Below are 17,449 nucleotides of genomic sequence, written 5' to 3' on the forward strand. Positions count from 1 at the left end.
AACTGGGCGGCAGCTTAACAGTCATGTGCTCCACACCCACCCAACTGGGCGGTAGCTTAACAGTCATGTGCTCCACACCCACCCAACTGGGCGGCAGCTTAACAGTCATGTGCTCCACACCCACCCAACTGGGCGGCAGCTTTATAGTCATGTGCTCCACACCCACCCAACTGGGTGGCAGCTTAACAGTCATGTGCTCCACACCCACCCAACTGGGCGGCAGCTTAACAGTCATGTGCTCCACACCCACCCAAATGGGCGGCAGCTTTACAATCATGTGCTCCACACCCACCCAACTGGGCGGCAGCTTAAGTCATGTGCTCCACACCCACCCAACTGGGCGGCAGCTTTACAGTCATGTGCTCCACACCCAACCAACTGGGCGGCAGCTTAAGTCATGTGCTCCACACCCACCCAACTGGGCGGCAGCTTTATAGTCATGTGCTCCACACCCAACCAACTGGGCGGCAGCTTAACAGTCATGTGCTCCACACCCACCCAACTGGGCGACGGCTTTACAATCATTTGCATGAATTACTTACAGTAAGCAAATTTTAGATACTTCGCTAAGATTTCGGGCAGCACATCATTATAAATGAAGTACTTACACTTTTCTTGGACACCAATGATGGTGTTATCTCTGAATTCCGCGATTTTTTTTAAATTCCAGTACTGTATATAATGACGCAAAGTAATAGTTCTGCAATAGTGATCCTATCCTGCGTCATAATTTACATACATATCTACTTCTGTTTTGTGTATTAAAATTACTACATTTTTATGTTCATTTATTTCTGTAAATGATGATGATGATAAATTTCAATAAATGTAAGAACATAAGAACGGAAACTGGTCGCGTAAATGGAAATGGTTGGGTACATTTCCTTTCACCTACCTAATGCGAATATTCATGTGTCCGGACACTGGCGATGGTGTGGTATTGCCTATTTATTTGACCATATCTTTGCTTTCATTTAAGATATGTTTTCCTTGAAATGTATTTACATTATCGTCTACATCTGTCTTTATTCTGAAATAAAAACCTTTGACGTTACTTTGCATATATGTACATTAATTATAAAATTGATTGGCTTGTGTGCAGGCCTTCACACTCCCTGAGCGAGCCATCAAGTAACTATAAAAAGGCATATATCTTCACTTTCACTTCAGTTATATTTATACCAAAGTATTAACATGCAGCTTATATGTCTTTCTGATGACATAAAAAACTTCGTTTTTTACAATATATAGATTCAATTAACATTGATTTTCAAAAGGTCATAGTTCCCATCGAAAGGGAGAGCGTCGGCCAAGAAGCCTTGTTTAAAATATGAATATTTTTCCTCTCTAATAAGGTATAATCTCTGTGATGCATTAACACAAACTATTTTATATCTGCCTTTCTGATAACATATATAAATATAATCTTTATTTGTGAATATTTGTTAATTAAGCAATATATCAGAGAGCGTGTAGGGTTCGGTGTTCTATGAACGAAAAGGACTGGCGTAGTTTAAATAGCGAACGCATACCAACGAATAACGCTAGTATCTAAATAACAAATTTATTGTCATGTGGAATTGATTTAACTTCCAGACACTTTTTTTTAATAAATATTAAATATTTTGTGGCTGTTTATGAAAAATATTATTATAAATACACATTCTACTTGTTAATATTACCAATTAAATTTGCGACAATTTGAGCCATGAAATACGACGACTGGATCACTGTGTACAGGAGGCTGTTATGGCAGCAAACACTCTCCAGGCGACCATATATCTTGGATAAGTCGCTCCACACAATTGTCGCTTGGACCGTCGACTTCCTATGGCGTCACCTCTCACATATTTACGTCTCATTTCGTTATGAAATTAGATTATTTCAGAGTAAAAATAGGTTTGATCATGTTCTACGTGTAGCACCAACATTATAGTAAGTAAATATACCATATTTCTTCATTACTTACGTAATGCTAATACGATTTGGGTAGTTTTGGCCTGATTTGGGTCGATTTGGGTAATTCTATGGACCCATTAGACGGACCGCCCTCGACAGCAAAACATCTATGCCCATTAGAGCTCCTCACGTTTTCTCCTATGCACACTTTTCTACTATAAAAAATTTGGGGGGTGCTGCGCCGGATTCCCAAGTCTAGGGCTGCCCGCAGCTACTTACCATATGTCAAGTGCACACTTGTAGTGCAAGTTGGGGGTTGCAGACTTTACATGTAAACTAGGCACTAGCATATCATTACCCCTGGAAATTCTTATCTATTCTTTTCTATGCCCTCTGTGTATACAGAATATATTTTATACATACTGTACTGGCTGTGCCACTCAATTAACTCTGGTGTTGTCTTTAATTATAGCATTAAGCTGATTGTGAGTACTGCGACATTGCTTCGGCTAACTGGCACTAGGCACTGTTAATGTGCTACGACTTATTTCTTTAGTTGCATCTTTGTAGTGCTGGCATTCTACTCAGTCATGTTGTACGACATCATTTATATTGTGGCACAGCAGTTGCTCTGTATACACTATTTAATAAATAAGGTCCCCCCATTCTGGCTTGTGTTTTTCTCCCCGAACAGAAAAGAGAATTTGTTGTCAATAGTTTCAATCAAGGCACTAACATCATCGAAGTGTTTACCTAGGGATCTAACGTTCAAGTTGATCACAGAGATATTGTGATTATGTGTTAATACATTGTTTACATCATGTGCTGTAAAATATCTGCAATTTTGATCATTAAAGTGATGATTGTCATAGATAGTGGATAAGAGGTTTCGTTCTGGGTCTATACTTGTCTGCATAAAAACGCTGGTTGTGGGAAAACAAGGCAAGAATGGCAATTACAAAATGATGGAAAGTTTCTTGGCCTATTCCTAGACAAGAGACTCATCTTCAGCACCCACATTCAACACATAACTAAGAAAGTCTCTAAAACAGTTGGTATACTCTCCAAAATAAGATATTATGTTTCTAACTCTGCTCTCCTCTCACTATATTATGCACTAATCTATCCCTATCTTAATTATGGTATCTGTGCATGGGGGGGTCTACCACTGCAAACCACCTTAAGCCCATCATCACCCAGCAAAAATCTGTTATCAGAATAATAACAAACTCTACTGTCAGACAACACTCAGCCCCCTTGTTTAAATCCCTTAACTTGCTAAATATTAACTCCCTCCACACATGCTCTTGTGTCAACTACATTTACAAAACCCTGTTCTTAAATGCAAACCATGCTCTGAAACTCTCCCTGAACAGATGTAACAGGACCCATTATCACCACACCAGAAATAAATATCTCTTTGATATCCCCAGGGTCAAACTTAATCTGTGTAAACACTATGCAAATTAAGGGACCTAGTCTATGGAACTCACTCCCTAGTGAATTGAAAAGCTGTCAAACTTTTGCCTCATTTAAAAACAAAACCAAAAAGTACCTAATTTCATCTTCGTAGTTTCCTACACTGAGCTTTAAATTTGCTCTGTATCTAGTGTTACCCAGTCTCCCAATCTTTATGTACTTAATCCAAGAAATTTTATCATTGTATTCATTGCTGTCTTCTTTTATGTGCTAGCTATATGCTGTATTGTGCCTTTTATTTTTGTTAAACTACCATTCAAGCTGTCATTGCAATCAATCTGAGCTACCTATGTGCTTTAATATACCTGTACCTACAATTTTCTTTCATCTTTTATTTTTTTCTTGCTATGTAACTTTTATCATTTATCATTAGATTATTACATCATTATCATTAGATTATCTGTTAGATTAAGAACCTGCCCGAAACGCTGCGCGTACTAGTGGCTTTACAAGATTGTAAATACTATGCTATGTATTCTCTCAAACCCAATGTACCTTCTTGTATATAAATAAATAAATAAATAAATAAATAAATAAATAAATAAATAAATAAATAATTAACCCCATGTAACCTACCTTACTTCTAAATGTCAATCCATGTCTTACTATTAAAAAAAAAAAAAAAAAAAAATGCTGTTTGTTGACCAACTTGTATATTGGCTATTTTCTACCATGTACCCCTTTTTTTTATCTTTTATTATTTTTTTTCCATTCAACACAATTTATACTTTAAGCTCAATTAATATTAAGTTTTAGTCTAAGTGTTTTTTTCCCCACCTCTCCTTGCCATTTACACCACCGCCCACGGGATGGGTATGGGGTGCATAATAAAGAAAGAAATTGAATTCTCCTTGCCCGAAATGCTATGCATACTAGTGGCATTAGGTATTGTATGTACTACCTCTATCTTTAAATCTAACAGAATGTTTGTACTGTAATGCTGCAACTATGTATGTACTGTTCCTAAATAAATTATTATTATTATTATATAATGCTTTGAAATTACTGATGGTTTTGGTCTCCATCACCTTCTCGCCTAACTTGTTCAAACCGCCTACCACTCTGTTTACAAAAGTGAATTTTCTTATATTTCTTCAGCAGTTTTTTTTAGTTAGTTTAATTAAATCTATGACCTCTTGTTATTGAAGTTCCAGGTCTCATGAATTCTTCTCTATCAATTTTAATGATTCCTGTTACTATTTTTTACGTCTCATGAATTCTTCTCTCTCAATTTTAATGATTCATGTTACTATTTTTTACGTAGTGATCACATCGCCTCTTTTTCTTCTATCTTCTAGTTTTGGCATATTTAATGTGATAGCTTTATGAAGTCTCAAGGGGGGGCTTTCCCCCCGAAGAAGGTTTCTCATAAATCTAAATTTCATTGCTTTCATTGAACCTAAAAAATCAGCAATGTGCTTGTAGATATAAATGTTGTTTTCATGGAAAAAAACAAGCAAGGAAAGAAAATATAGTTTCTCAAAAATATAATTTATTTGGTGTTAGTTGAAACTAACAATTTACACCCACCAAATACAAATATAATAGTTTATTATTCCCTGTGCTCTAAACTGCTTTGGGGCAAAAGTTTGAGCATAAATGTTCACTTGTATTGATGTAACAAAACATATCTAACCTAATATTAACATTTCAGCTCTGACTAATAACATGCTGAACTTTGCTGGTTTCCATTCACTAACAATATAAAATTTAATGTCTTTTGTTCAAACCTTAAATGAAACAAACTGGAACTAACTTGAAAACTAAGTTAATTACCTGGTAAATTCAAGTAATTATTTCAATAAAATTTCTTACTACTAAATATCTTGCATACAAAAGTTGTGAACCGCTGACAAACTTTAGAGCGGTTTATACAGTCTGTGCGGTAACATTATTTCTATGGAATATATATTAATGTCATATTAAATACTACAATATTTCAACACACAAAATAAGTCCCTGACCATGGATCACAGCATTGAAGGCACCAGGTCAACAAGTATTGATTTATAAATACAGTATAATCATAAACTGAAAGCTGTTTGTGATATTACCGTTAACACATTGCCATAATCGTTTAATATTTCATAATTTAAAGTGGAAAATGCTTCATTTGTGTAATTGCCAACCATCATGTGACATACTTTGGCAAGTACTGTACTTCAAGTGCACTACAGAAGATTAACACTAAAGCATTTAACATATTAAAAAATTCCACACAAAACCAAATCCTCTCACTGGGATGTTCCCATATGGAATAAGCTCTACAAATTTGTACAGTAGTTCCCTATAGCAAAAATTATGCACAAATTCAGCTGCGTAACATATAAAACTAAATGAATGTTGTTTCACAGGATTTTTAGATAAAACCTTTACAAATGTTTAAAATATAATTTTAATTGCAGTTCATATGTAAAGAATAATTCTGGAATGAATTTGATTACCATACTGTATAAATCAGTCAAAATATAAAATAATAAATTTAAAAAATGGAGACTGAAGTACAGAAAACCACATGCTTCTTGGACACTATATATCTGGATATGCCAGTTATTCAATTTGGATTTGTCCATATAAAATTAGTGATAAACTGGTGATGCGAGCAGGCAGTCTGAATAAAAATATGCAATAAATTGGTGAGGTGTGGGTGTACACCAAACATCACTGACCACCCGAGAAATGTTGGCAGTAAAGTGGTGGAGATGGGGAAGAAAAGGGGAGGGAATGGGCCTAGTTTGCTTACCAACCATACCAGGTATCACATGACTGCCTCCTAACTATGTGATGTCATGGATTCACATCCCATTGTTTTGATTTGTCATGAGGCACTGGAGCATCCATTCCTATGATTTCGTTGGATATGTGGACAAAATTTTGGAACAACGCTGCACCATGTTTGCTCCAAATGAAGACATTTTATCAGTGAAAACTTTTACAAGAATGATAAGTAGGAGAAAAAGGTCAGTGATGACATCTGAGAAGAGAGTTGAACTAATTAAGAAGGTAGCGAGTGTGATCCCAAAAAGTGTTGAGTGCACTGAATATCAAGTTAGCAAGACTACACTTTCAGACATCATTAAGCCTAAATCTATCATCTTTGACTACTTTTCTAGAAATGAAAGTGATAAAGAAATACAAAACAAAAAGGCAGGGAGTAAAATTAAGGTGCAGAGTGTTGATAATGCAGTATGAGCAGATCCAGCTTTAAGCCATATAGACCAAGTGCTCCCAACTGAGCACTTGTGAGCACTTACCATGTTAGAGTAATCTACTCTAGTCTTGTCAAGTAAAACTGCCTTCTAACAGATCCAAACCAGTAAAAGCTTGTCATAACCCAACACAAACTTGCAAGATAATGTTTAAAACAAGTGGTTTTGTAACAAATGTACTTTAAAGAAAAAAAAGTGCTCTTAGACATTTTATTTACTCTAGTATTTTTTTCAGTGAATTGGTATAAATAACTGCAGTGATAGGGCTATTAATTTGTTTCCAACAATGCTGTTCACTTACATTTTTAATGTTTTTTTCCCAAACAAAAAGTATAATTAATATTTTAAATAAATAATTTCTCTAAAACAGATCTTATCTTTAAATCTGGGTGACTCTGACAAAAATGTTCCCAAATGGCCCCAGCAACTCTCCTGATTGTGGGAATAGTACAAGCAAAAACAAGAGGAGATTAAAAAGTTAGTGGCAGGCTCGGTGCTCATGGAAAAAAATCAAGGATTTCACAAATCAATGAAAATTCCTGAGCAGTGCAGATGATAAGTCAAAATCAACTGGCTGAAGATATCATTTTCCAAACCACATATCAGAAAATGAAGAAATGACATCATTTTGGTTCATCCTACATCATTATCAAGACTTTATAATGGTCCAAAATGGACTGAAATATTGTCATTTCTTCATTTCCCATCACTGTTTATACAATGATGGATGACTCAGAAGCTTTAAGCTCTGCCGTGACATTAGGTACTTTGAAGTACATAGGGAAAACCATTCTAATTCTATTGGTGCAGAAGAATATTTAAATAAATTTGTGGAGATGTTGCATGATGAAAATTTATCTCCCGAGCAAATTTATAATGCTGACGAGACTGCTTTGTGCTAACGTATGTTAGCCACAGATACTATAGCTCACAGAGGTGAAGATGATCCTTCTGTGGGGTTATAAGCAGAGCAGACAGACAATATCTGTGATGTGCTGTGCAAATGCAAATTACTTGTGATTGAGATTATCAAAAATCCCAGCAGTGTTGCAGTTACTATGCAACACTGCTCCTATTATCAGATTCCTATCGCTAAATCATGAATATGAACAATTTTCCACAAATTTATTTTCTAAAGGAATATGAGGTCATGATTAATGATGCATAATTGCACAAAACCATAGCTATATGCTGTGAATGTCTACCATCTGCTGTGAACATCATAGCCAGCATTGTGTTCACTGATACCTGAACCTTGGACATAGTCTTTATCTCAGTCAGGATCTACTATGGCAATAACATCACAAGATAATTAATAACCAGTTCCTTATTTATTTCATCATTATTAAGTGATACTGTGGAGATAAGTTGCACAGCAGTGCTTTGAGCTGCAGCTCTGTGTACTCCTCTTGGATATTCTCAGGACTGAGGCCCTCACACCCAGAGGGGTGCCCACTATTTTTTTTAAGATAGTATCTGTTTACTGGAGACCTGAGGAAGCAAATGTTAGCCCAGTGTGGTCATGGGACTTTTAAATCCTAAGTTACACCCAAAAAATCCTTCATCACTCATGAAGCAACCCTGGTCGCTGTGCACACATCAAGGGAAAAAGACTTTTTGCAAAAGGTTCCAAGAAACCTCTCAATGAACCACCTACAAGGGGTTTGTCATATAATAACGAAATTACTTCAACATCTGAGTGTACCTCATTAGCATTAACCACTCTGCTCTGCCACTATTAAATATGACAAGCCCCTCGTGCACAGAAAAAATATTCCCCCCAATATTTTTTTCTGTTATTATACTATATACATATGTTATATATAACTATCAACATTTTTGTGCACCATAACAAACCACTAAGATGATCTGTTGAGAGTTTATAGACTCATAACAACGATCCAAGGTCAGCCTAGCCCCCAACAACTTAGTGTGGCGGGGGTTGCCGCACATTCAGTTTTACATAATTATTTTGAACTCTTTGAATTGTTATATAATTAGTTTTCTGCAGTAATATTATTCAATAGTATGTAATTTTAGGAATTTATATAGTTTAATGTGTAGAACATCGCTATGCTTAAAAATATGGTGCTCATAATTGTGGCATTATATTTTAAGATCAATAAAAGTGTTTTTGCTGTTATTACACTATATACACACGTTATATACATCTATCTATATTTTTATAAACCATAAGAAACCACTAAGTAATTCGGGAGAGTGGGGTAATGAAATGTTAAGAGTATAGAGCTAAATGCTATGACCAGGTGACTCAAGTAGCCTACATCACCTGATGGGGCAAAATACCCAGAAACATACTACACACATTGCTAGTATTATTACAAACACTGATATTATTATCAGATTTCTGTACTACATCATGAATATTAATAATTTTCTGCAAGATTATTTTCTAAAAGGGCACATGAGGTGCCCTTGCATGATGCTTAGATTCACAAACCTTGGCCTTGTGCTGTAAATGTCTGCCTTCTGCTGTAAACATCATAACTAGCATTGTATTCATTGATATCCAGATTTTGTACATAATTTTTATTACAGTCAGGATCATCTATAACACTATCATCACAAAATAATTGCAGTTATTTATTTTATGCAAGATTATTAAATGTGGTCTGGCCCTGACTTGTGCAGTTTGCGCTGTGAGCTCCAACTACATGTGCCAACCTTGCTGCTCCGGCAGTACTGAGGCTCTCACAGCCAGGAGAGATGCAGAAAATTTTCTTCAAAATGCCATCTGTTTAGTGGAGTCCTGAGGAACAGGATGTGAGCCCTGTGTATTTGTGGGAGTTTTGAATCTTATGATGTACTAACTAATGTGATATGCTGGTGTGTGCATCCTCTTTCCCCATGATATCATGGTGTGCACAATACAGTGATTAATCTCCAATTCAGGTACCCAACACCATCAACATCTACCACCACCTTTACTATCTAAACAACTATGCACCATTGGCAATAATCTTCAAGTAATAAGTGGATCAGAACTTCTTGTTGAAATTTTCCCATAAAATTGTAGAATTTCTTCTCATAGATAAGATTTTCTGAATGACGAATCACTTATCCAAACAAAACAGGTTATTCGTTCGGTCTCAGTCCCGAAGTACCCAGAAAGCATGTTGTCATCTATATTTATTGGAGTAATCATATTAACGATGACCTTAAAGCTGTAAATATTGAATATGGAATATAGAAGATATTACATCTTGTCATGGTGAAATACACAACAGGGCAAGAGCTCTTTATGTTGTCTGTTACTATGGAAATACTCTATGTCAATATTCCAAATTTTGTTACAAATATTCTCTTCTAAACTCTTATGCATTATATATATAAGGATTAAAATCTTTGACAAATTTACAAATCCAAAATCTTTTCTTAGCAGCAGTATATAATTTAACTGTCAAGAGTTGCAAGTACCCATAATGACCCTACAGTACTGCATATGATGCAACTGTTTTCCTTTAATAAAATACTTTGCTCATTCATTACATGGAATGATAAGAAATAATTGAACATTAATTTTAAGTGTACAAGGAAAATGTATGAAAATAAATAATTCATGTACTACTTATAAATACAAAGGAAATATGCACTCTATACTCACAAAACACTAGAAATGCATCCATGACAGCCATCAGACTTGAGATGGAATGATGATTATGTTTTAAAACAAATAACTTAAGGAAGTCTTTAACAATATCCTAAGTACCATAGATGCACAGAAGATAGTCAAATGCAACTGGTATGTGTATAGACTTTACTGTGAAGCAGATGAAAATTATCACAGAAATGGCAATATCAGTCATATTTCAATTTATATTTTACCAATAAAAATGTAATTTAATTCAAGGTGAATCTTTTGCATTTTAATGTAAGGAGAAGCCGATATATTATTTTCCTTCTTAACCCAGTCAATACATTAAACATGTTATTTATCTGAATATTTAAAGCACTTCCATTATATTTTGGCTTGAGGAACTGTACAGTAAATCAACTAACACCCCGATTACATATGTGATTAGATATGAAATTTGTGCTTAAGGGAGTGGAAAGAAATGAAGTGGTTGGGTAAAATAGTTGCAACCACCACCAGCCACACTCCAACTAATATTTTATGTGTGCTCACATATGGACGGGTTATTACAACTACTGTACATAGTTTCCAGGGTCAAAAGTTCACAATATAGGGTGCAGGTCAAAGTACTTGCTTCATCACTCAATATCAACAGTATAAGTGAAATTTCCATTCTTACTCCATACATTTCTATATATATTAGAATTTGTAGGCATTAATACCAATTAAACTAATGCTTGCATCACCTCTGGAGAGTTATATCATCATTTATATTATTTTCCAATAACTATAATTTCTTTATATGTACTGTATGTTTCATTGTTTCTCGATAAAGCGTGTTTATTGATTTAATAAACAAGTGATTAACAGTTACATATGCAGTAATTACCTATAACTGAGAATATCTTTAACAACACAGTACATTACTATTAAGGGTGAGCCTATGCATACAAAAAATATTTATAGAATCTTTTTAAATTGATAATTTGGATTTTTTATGAATAGAAAGTAAGGACAGATGTCTGATTGCCACGGATTAATATAAATGGAGGCATATTCCGAGTTAAAGTCTCGAGCCAAGCCATATACAGAGGGGCAGAAACTGAAGATTTACGAGGCATTGGTAGAGTCCTGAAAAGCAGAAAGAGGAGAGTATTAAAATCACTTAATTTTGTTCTGGAACTAATTGGTTGCTCAGCAAATTTGAAGCTAAGCCTTGTCACTTAATGCAGGTGGCACATGAATAAAATTTTCTAAAAGAATTACATACACTCGGATGTATAAATTTAATTATGAGATCAGGAATAAACAGTAAAGCAAAGATAATGTACACAGACACAAATGTGTTGGAGAGCTGTGGGTATGAGTGAATAAAGGAAAATTCAGGATAAGTTATCATGCAGTTCACAGTTATCAAAAGTGCAAGCAGGCTTCAAAAATTTATTTAACATATAATGCCATACATGAAAGATTTATTACAAAAATAGAGGGTCATGGTATTGGAGGGGGGGATATGAAGTTGGATTAGAACATGGTTATACCAAAGGAAAGAAAAGAGTTAGTATAAATGGAGTTAAGTCCGAGTGGGAAAATATTGTAAGTAAAGTGCTTCAAGGCTCTGTCCTGGGATCTCTGTTATTCATAACATATATTAATGATTTAGATTCATGGCTGAGCAGCAATATTTGTTGAGAATACAAAAATTGGGAGGAAAGTAAACTCAGAAGAGTTAAAATTCCTTCAAAACAATGTAGAGTTTTGAAATGGTCACAAGACTGGTAGATGCAGTTTAATGCTGACAAATATAAGGTTATGATGATGGTAATGATGATATAGTTCATCATCAGTATACAAAGACATAAATCCTTATCAGCTAGATGGTGTTGAGATTGTGAAGATTGATTGCAAAATGAATCTGGGGCTTGTGATTAATAAGAATATGAAAAGAGCTTGAAAAAGCTTCCTCTACATTTTCTAGAAAGTTAGGGGTGACATGGCTGAAGTGTACAAGTGGATGGATGATCATAATAAAGGGGATATTAATAAAGTATTGACAACTGTACTGCGACAACCGAGAAAACTTGGTCAGTGGGAAACTGCGCCAACCAAGAAAACACCTTTTGAATATGTTGTACCCATTCAAAATGTGTGTGCGGTAGGTTGTGTATGAAATGGACTCTTGGGACCTCCAGTGAGAGGCAGCCATATTGGAAAAAATTCCCAGAATGTCCTAGGGCTTCTGGTTGGCTTAGTACTGAGTGAGCAACCATGGGTGACACACGTGTCTCTGGCACCCAAAGACCTGTCTGATGCGGTGTTGAAAGATTGCTCTCTGTTGGTGAAATTCAGACCTTATTGTTTGAAGAACATAAGGTCTGATATTGATGAAGCTAGGCGCAATAAGGACCTAACACAAAGGTTGGATGCAAGTGATACAGCATCGGTGAGGACGATATAGCGAGCGTATCCAGTTGTAGCTTTGAGCGCCACTCTGCCCACCCATGCCATCTCCAATTTTTATAGATGATACATAGATGAATCGTTTTCTGGGTTTAATGATGATGCATCTGATACAAGTAGCATAGATGAACAGTGTTAGTGGCTTCCATGGTGGTGTTTTCCATAAATATTTTGAAGAATAGCTAGATCTCTTCCAGAATGGCTGAATCTCTTCCTGATTGACTGAATCTCTTCCAGAATGACTCAATCTCTATCAGACAGAGACCTTACAAGGGTCCGTCTAATTACCCGATAATTACTCAGTAATTAGACGGACCTCCTTACAAAGCGGTCTTTCACGACTACCTTACAAATTGATCTTTCCTATAATCTTTTCAAGACTACCTTACACTTCATAAGCTTGGCTACATACCACCTACAGGTATTAAAGTCAAGGGTGTACGTGTGTGCATTATTTGCAAGCACACAGAATGTAGAAACAGGAAGTGAAAATTTATCTGTACCTGGTGCAAAGACAGCGAAGTCGCTCTGTGTACCATGGACTACTTCATTGATTATCACTCACTTCCGAAGTACTGAATGTGTAATACAGTGTGCTACTGTGTAAATAGTGTGTGAAACTGTACATATTGTAATTTTAGTGATTTTTTAACAAGTAATATTGCAACAATAAACATTTATTGTGGACACATTACTGACACATGTATCACAGTGCAATGGAACATTATGAACATTCCACTGTATACATATTGTAATGGAAACAAATATGCATCATATACGATAAAAAAAACAAAAAACCAGCGTTGAATGTAATGAAACGCCATTTTCTGGGTGAGTCCCGGAGGCTCCCCGGAGCTATCCCAGGCTGATATGCTAATGTCAGACTTTGGCATCAGTCATGTGTATGGAGTTCTTAGGCCTACTGGGGACCACGGCCAGAACCGGGCCCCCTCAGAGAGGCAAGGGGAGCAATGGCCTATAGAAACCCCCATGTGGTTGGAAGCATTCTATGTCTGCCATCGACCGGAACAGGCACCCAGAAAGGTAAGCGCCTCAAAACAAACCCCTATTCTGGTTAAAATTGCTACCAAAAGTCGAACTAGTGGATAGAACTCCGCGCCTCAAAACAAACCCCTATTCTGGTTAAAATTGCTACCAAAAGTCGAACTAGTGGATAGAACTCCCCAACCGAAAACAAGCAAACTAGTGTGACATCACACACCGCCGCACCGCTGTCTGCGCAGCTCCCCCCTCCCCGGGAGGGGGAAGGGGGAGCCCCAGACCCTCCACGCCGGCTACCCACACCTCAGTTCTTGAGGCTGGATGTCAAAAACACGAAAAACAGCCGACCGGACGGAGGGAGGGATGCCGGGGAGCCTCCGGGACTCACCCAGAAAATGTCGTTTCATTTCATTCAACGCTGGTTTTCTGGGGGGAACCCCGTCGGCTCCTCGGAGCTAACTACCCACAGACGGAAAAAGAGGGACTTACCCGGGAGACAGTCGTCACTCACTCCTCAACTCGAAGCCGAGACAACTGGCTGCAACCGCCGACCCAAAGCAACACAGGCCCGACGAGGCCCAGGGACATTCACAAGGTAACGAGCAGCCAGGACCTTGTTCGACTGCCAAAATCCCCGCGCCCGAATATCAGACCAAGACATATTCCCAAAGACGGCAGCAAGAGCCGCGAACTTACGAACGTCATGGGCACGGGGATAGATCGCAGGCTGGCTGGACTTAATAACCCTGCGGACGACCTGGGAGACCCGAACCCGCGAACAGGGAAGAAGGGAAACTGGATCAACCCACAGCGCATCCGCGGACACAGAAGCCGTGGCGCGCAAATAACAGCGAAGCGCCGCAACCGGAAACAAAACATGATGCACCCCCGGCCTGACCAACCAAGCATCAACCACCCATGGACCCCTCCAGAACGCAGCAGTCTCATTCTTCGCTAGAAAAGAAAGAGACTGCTGCAAACGAACAAAACCATCACCATGACCAAAAGAGCAGAAACCCCTGTGCTGAGGAGAGCATGAAGCTCCCCTACCCGACCCCCAGAGGCCAAAGCCAACAAGAAAAGTGCCTTGGAAAAACAATCCTGGACCGAAGGGGCCACAACAAAGTGAGGAGACGAAAGGAATGCAAGCACTCTGTCCAAAGACCAGGACAGCTCAGGCGACGCATGAGCAGGCCGGAGGTGAAACAATGCACGAGACTGCTTGCGAAACGGCGCAGACGTAACATCGATACCGAAAGCAAGCTGAAGCGGCTCCGCCAGCGCCGCACGATACGAGGCGACAGTGTTAGGCATAAGATGACGGTCCTGAAACAACCACGAGAGGAAGGACAAGACCACCCGAACAGACAAGGAACTAACACGACGAAGACGCAAAAAGAAACAAAAGGACCGCCAGGAAACTTCATAATGCCGCCGAGAAGAAGCCCTCAGGTGGGACACCAACAAGGAGGCCACTTGATCACCTTAGAGATGATGATAGACTCGAGTAAAAAAACCCATATGCGAAGACTCGAGGAGAAGATCGAACCAGCCACGTGACGGACCGGCCCGATCTGCTGAAAGAGGCGGAGCCGCGGGAAAACCCTCCGGTTCGGACACCGAGCAACCAGCGCCTGAAACCAAGGCTGGGCCGGCCACCAAGGGGCCAGAAGGACAACTCTCCCCTGGTAAGTCTCTAAGCGAGTCAGGACCTGGAGCAACAGCCGAACTGGGGGAAAGAGGTACAGGAACCCCCACCTCGACCAGTCGAGCCAAAAGGCATCGACCCCTACGGCCTCGCGATTGGGGAAGGACGCCGCATAAACGGGAAGACGCAGCGACAATGCCGACGCGAAGAGGTCCGCCTCGGGGTGCACGAACGTCTGGCAAAGCCAACGGAGGGACTCGTCGTCAACCGTCCACTCCGTGGAGAGGGGAACGAAGCAAGACAGGGCGTCGGCCAAGACGTTGGACACACCCCGTACGTGAACCGCCAGGAGAGCCAAACCCCGAGAACTCAGAAGACGAGTCACCCGAAGCGACCAACCCCAAAGAGACAAGGACCGCATCGAACCCCCGCGGTTCAGGCTATGAACCACCGGAGAGCAGTCCGAATGGAGCCGAATCGTCGATCCGCTGGCCACCCGAATCCTTCCCAGAGCAAACCACACTGCCGCGAACTCCCGCACCGTGCTGTGAGCTCGACGGAAGGACGGATCCCAACGCCCCTGGCCGGCCTGGTGAGCACTGGTCACAAAACCCCAGCCGAGAGACGACGCATCTGTGTACACATCGAGCGAGGGCTCGGGGAGGCGCCAAGGCACTGAACTCCGAAAAAACCGAAGAGGAAGCCGGTGACGCAGCGACCGACGCAAGGCCCCCGGGGGTCAAACTCTGTGATCGCGAGAGAGGCGGAAGGGGGAACCCTGAAGGAACCAGAACAGCCGTCGAAGCCAAACCCGACCCGGCGGGTAGACCACCATCGCGAAATTCAGGCTCCCGCACAGCCCCTCGAGCAACCGTCGGGTGACCCGAGGGCCCTCCAGAAACAGACGAAGGTGGGACCGCAGCCGCAGGAAAGACTCCGGAGGGAGAGACAAGGAGGCGGTTCGAGAGTCCCAAACGAGACCCAGCCAAGTCCGAACCCGAGAGGGAACCAGATGGGACTTCCTCCAGTTCACCAAGAACCCGAACTCGGTGAGCTGGGAAAGAACCAAATCCCTGGCTAGCAAGCAAGCTGACCGGCTGGGAGCCCAAACCAGCCAGTCGTTGAGGTAGGCCAACACCCGAACACCTAGGAGACGCAAACGAGCCACCACAACCTCTGTAAGGCGCGTGAACACGTGAGGTGCCAGGTTCAACCCGAACGGGAGACAACAAAAGCGGTAACTCAGACGCCCCACAACAAAACCAAGCCAGTCCCTGAACCGTGGATGAATCAGGACATGCCAATAAGCGTCCCGGAGGTTCAGGGACACCATCCAAGCTCCCGGCTCCAAGAGGAGCCGAACCTGAGACAGCGCAGTCATCCAAAAGGAGGGGCAACGAACCCAGGGGTTCAGACGGGACAAGTCCATAATGAACCGCAGGTCCGCGCAGTCCCGTTTCGGAACCGGAAACAGACGAGAAACCCATCTGAGGGATGACATCATTTCGATAACGCCCAAGCGTACCCACTCCAAGACGACTCGACAGAGCGCAGGGGAAGAAACCTGCCCTGCCAGCCCTGATGCCCCCAAGGGGGGGAGGGGCCACCCAACGCCACCGCAGGCCGCGAGACACGACCCAAAAGGCCCACGAATCGTGGGACCAGGCGCGGGCGAACAGTGCAAGCCGCCCCCCCATCGCTCCGTCATTGGGGCAAACCGCAAAAGGGCCGGTGACCCTTACGAGACCCAGAACCCCGCACAGAGCGAACACCGCGCCGACCAGACGAGGGAGTGTCCGCAGGAGGAGCCAAACCCGAACCTGACACCAGAGGCCTACCACGACGAGAGGAACCCCGAGCCCTGGCATGACCTTTCTGGTAAGACCCACCGCGGGTGCCCCGGAAAACCAACAAGTCCGACATCGGACGACAAGCCGCCGACGCAGCCTGAATAAACTGCGCCACGGCTGACTCCTCAAACAGAAGTGGACAAAAAGGTGAAGAATGCCTAAGAGCCAGAGCCCAAGCAGATTCCACGGAGGAACTCAGCACCGTCTGCCGACACGTGAGAAGGGAAGTATAAAACAGGGAAACCGCATCCCGCAAAATCGGCGTGAACAGCTTCAACAAGGCAGCTGACGAACGCACAGCCGAGGA

At 40.7% G+C, this 17,449-nt stretch overlaps 1 protein-coding gene across 3 annotated transcripts in view; it reads right to left on the reverse strand.

Annotated features, from left to right (window-relative positions):
* Nucleotides 1-4,853: 4,853 nt before the first annotated feature.
* Nucleotides 4,854-17,449, reverse strand: part of LOC123745438 (bumetanide-sensitive sodium-(potassium)-chloride cotransporter) — a 389,884-nt gene continuing 377,288 nt past the window's right edge. For all 3 annotated transcript variants that reach the window (XM_069300604.1, XM_069300601.1, XM_069300603.1), the window contains one exon: nucleotides 4,854-11,313. In XM_069300604.1, coding sequence (XP_069156705.1) covers nucleotides 11,178-11,313 — 136 coding nt within the window. In that variant the 3' untranslated portion in view covers nucleotides 4,854-11,177. The remainder of the gene's footprint in view (nucleotides 11,314-17,449) is intronic.

This window comes from Procambarus clarkii, chromosome 44 (genome assembly GCF_040958095.1).
Source record: "Procambarus clarkii isolate CNS0578487 chromosome 44, FALCON_Pclarkii_2.0, whole genome shotgun sequence".
In the NCBI taxonomy this organism is placed as follows: Eukaryota; Metazoa; Arthropoda; class Malacostraca; order Decapoda; family Cambaridae; genus Procambarus; species Procambarus clarkii.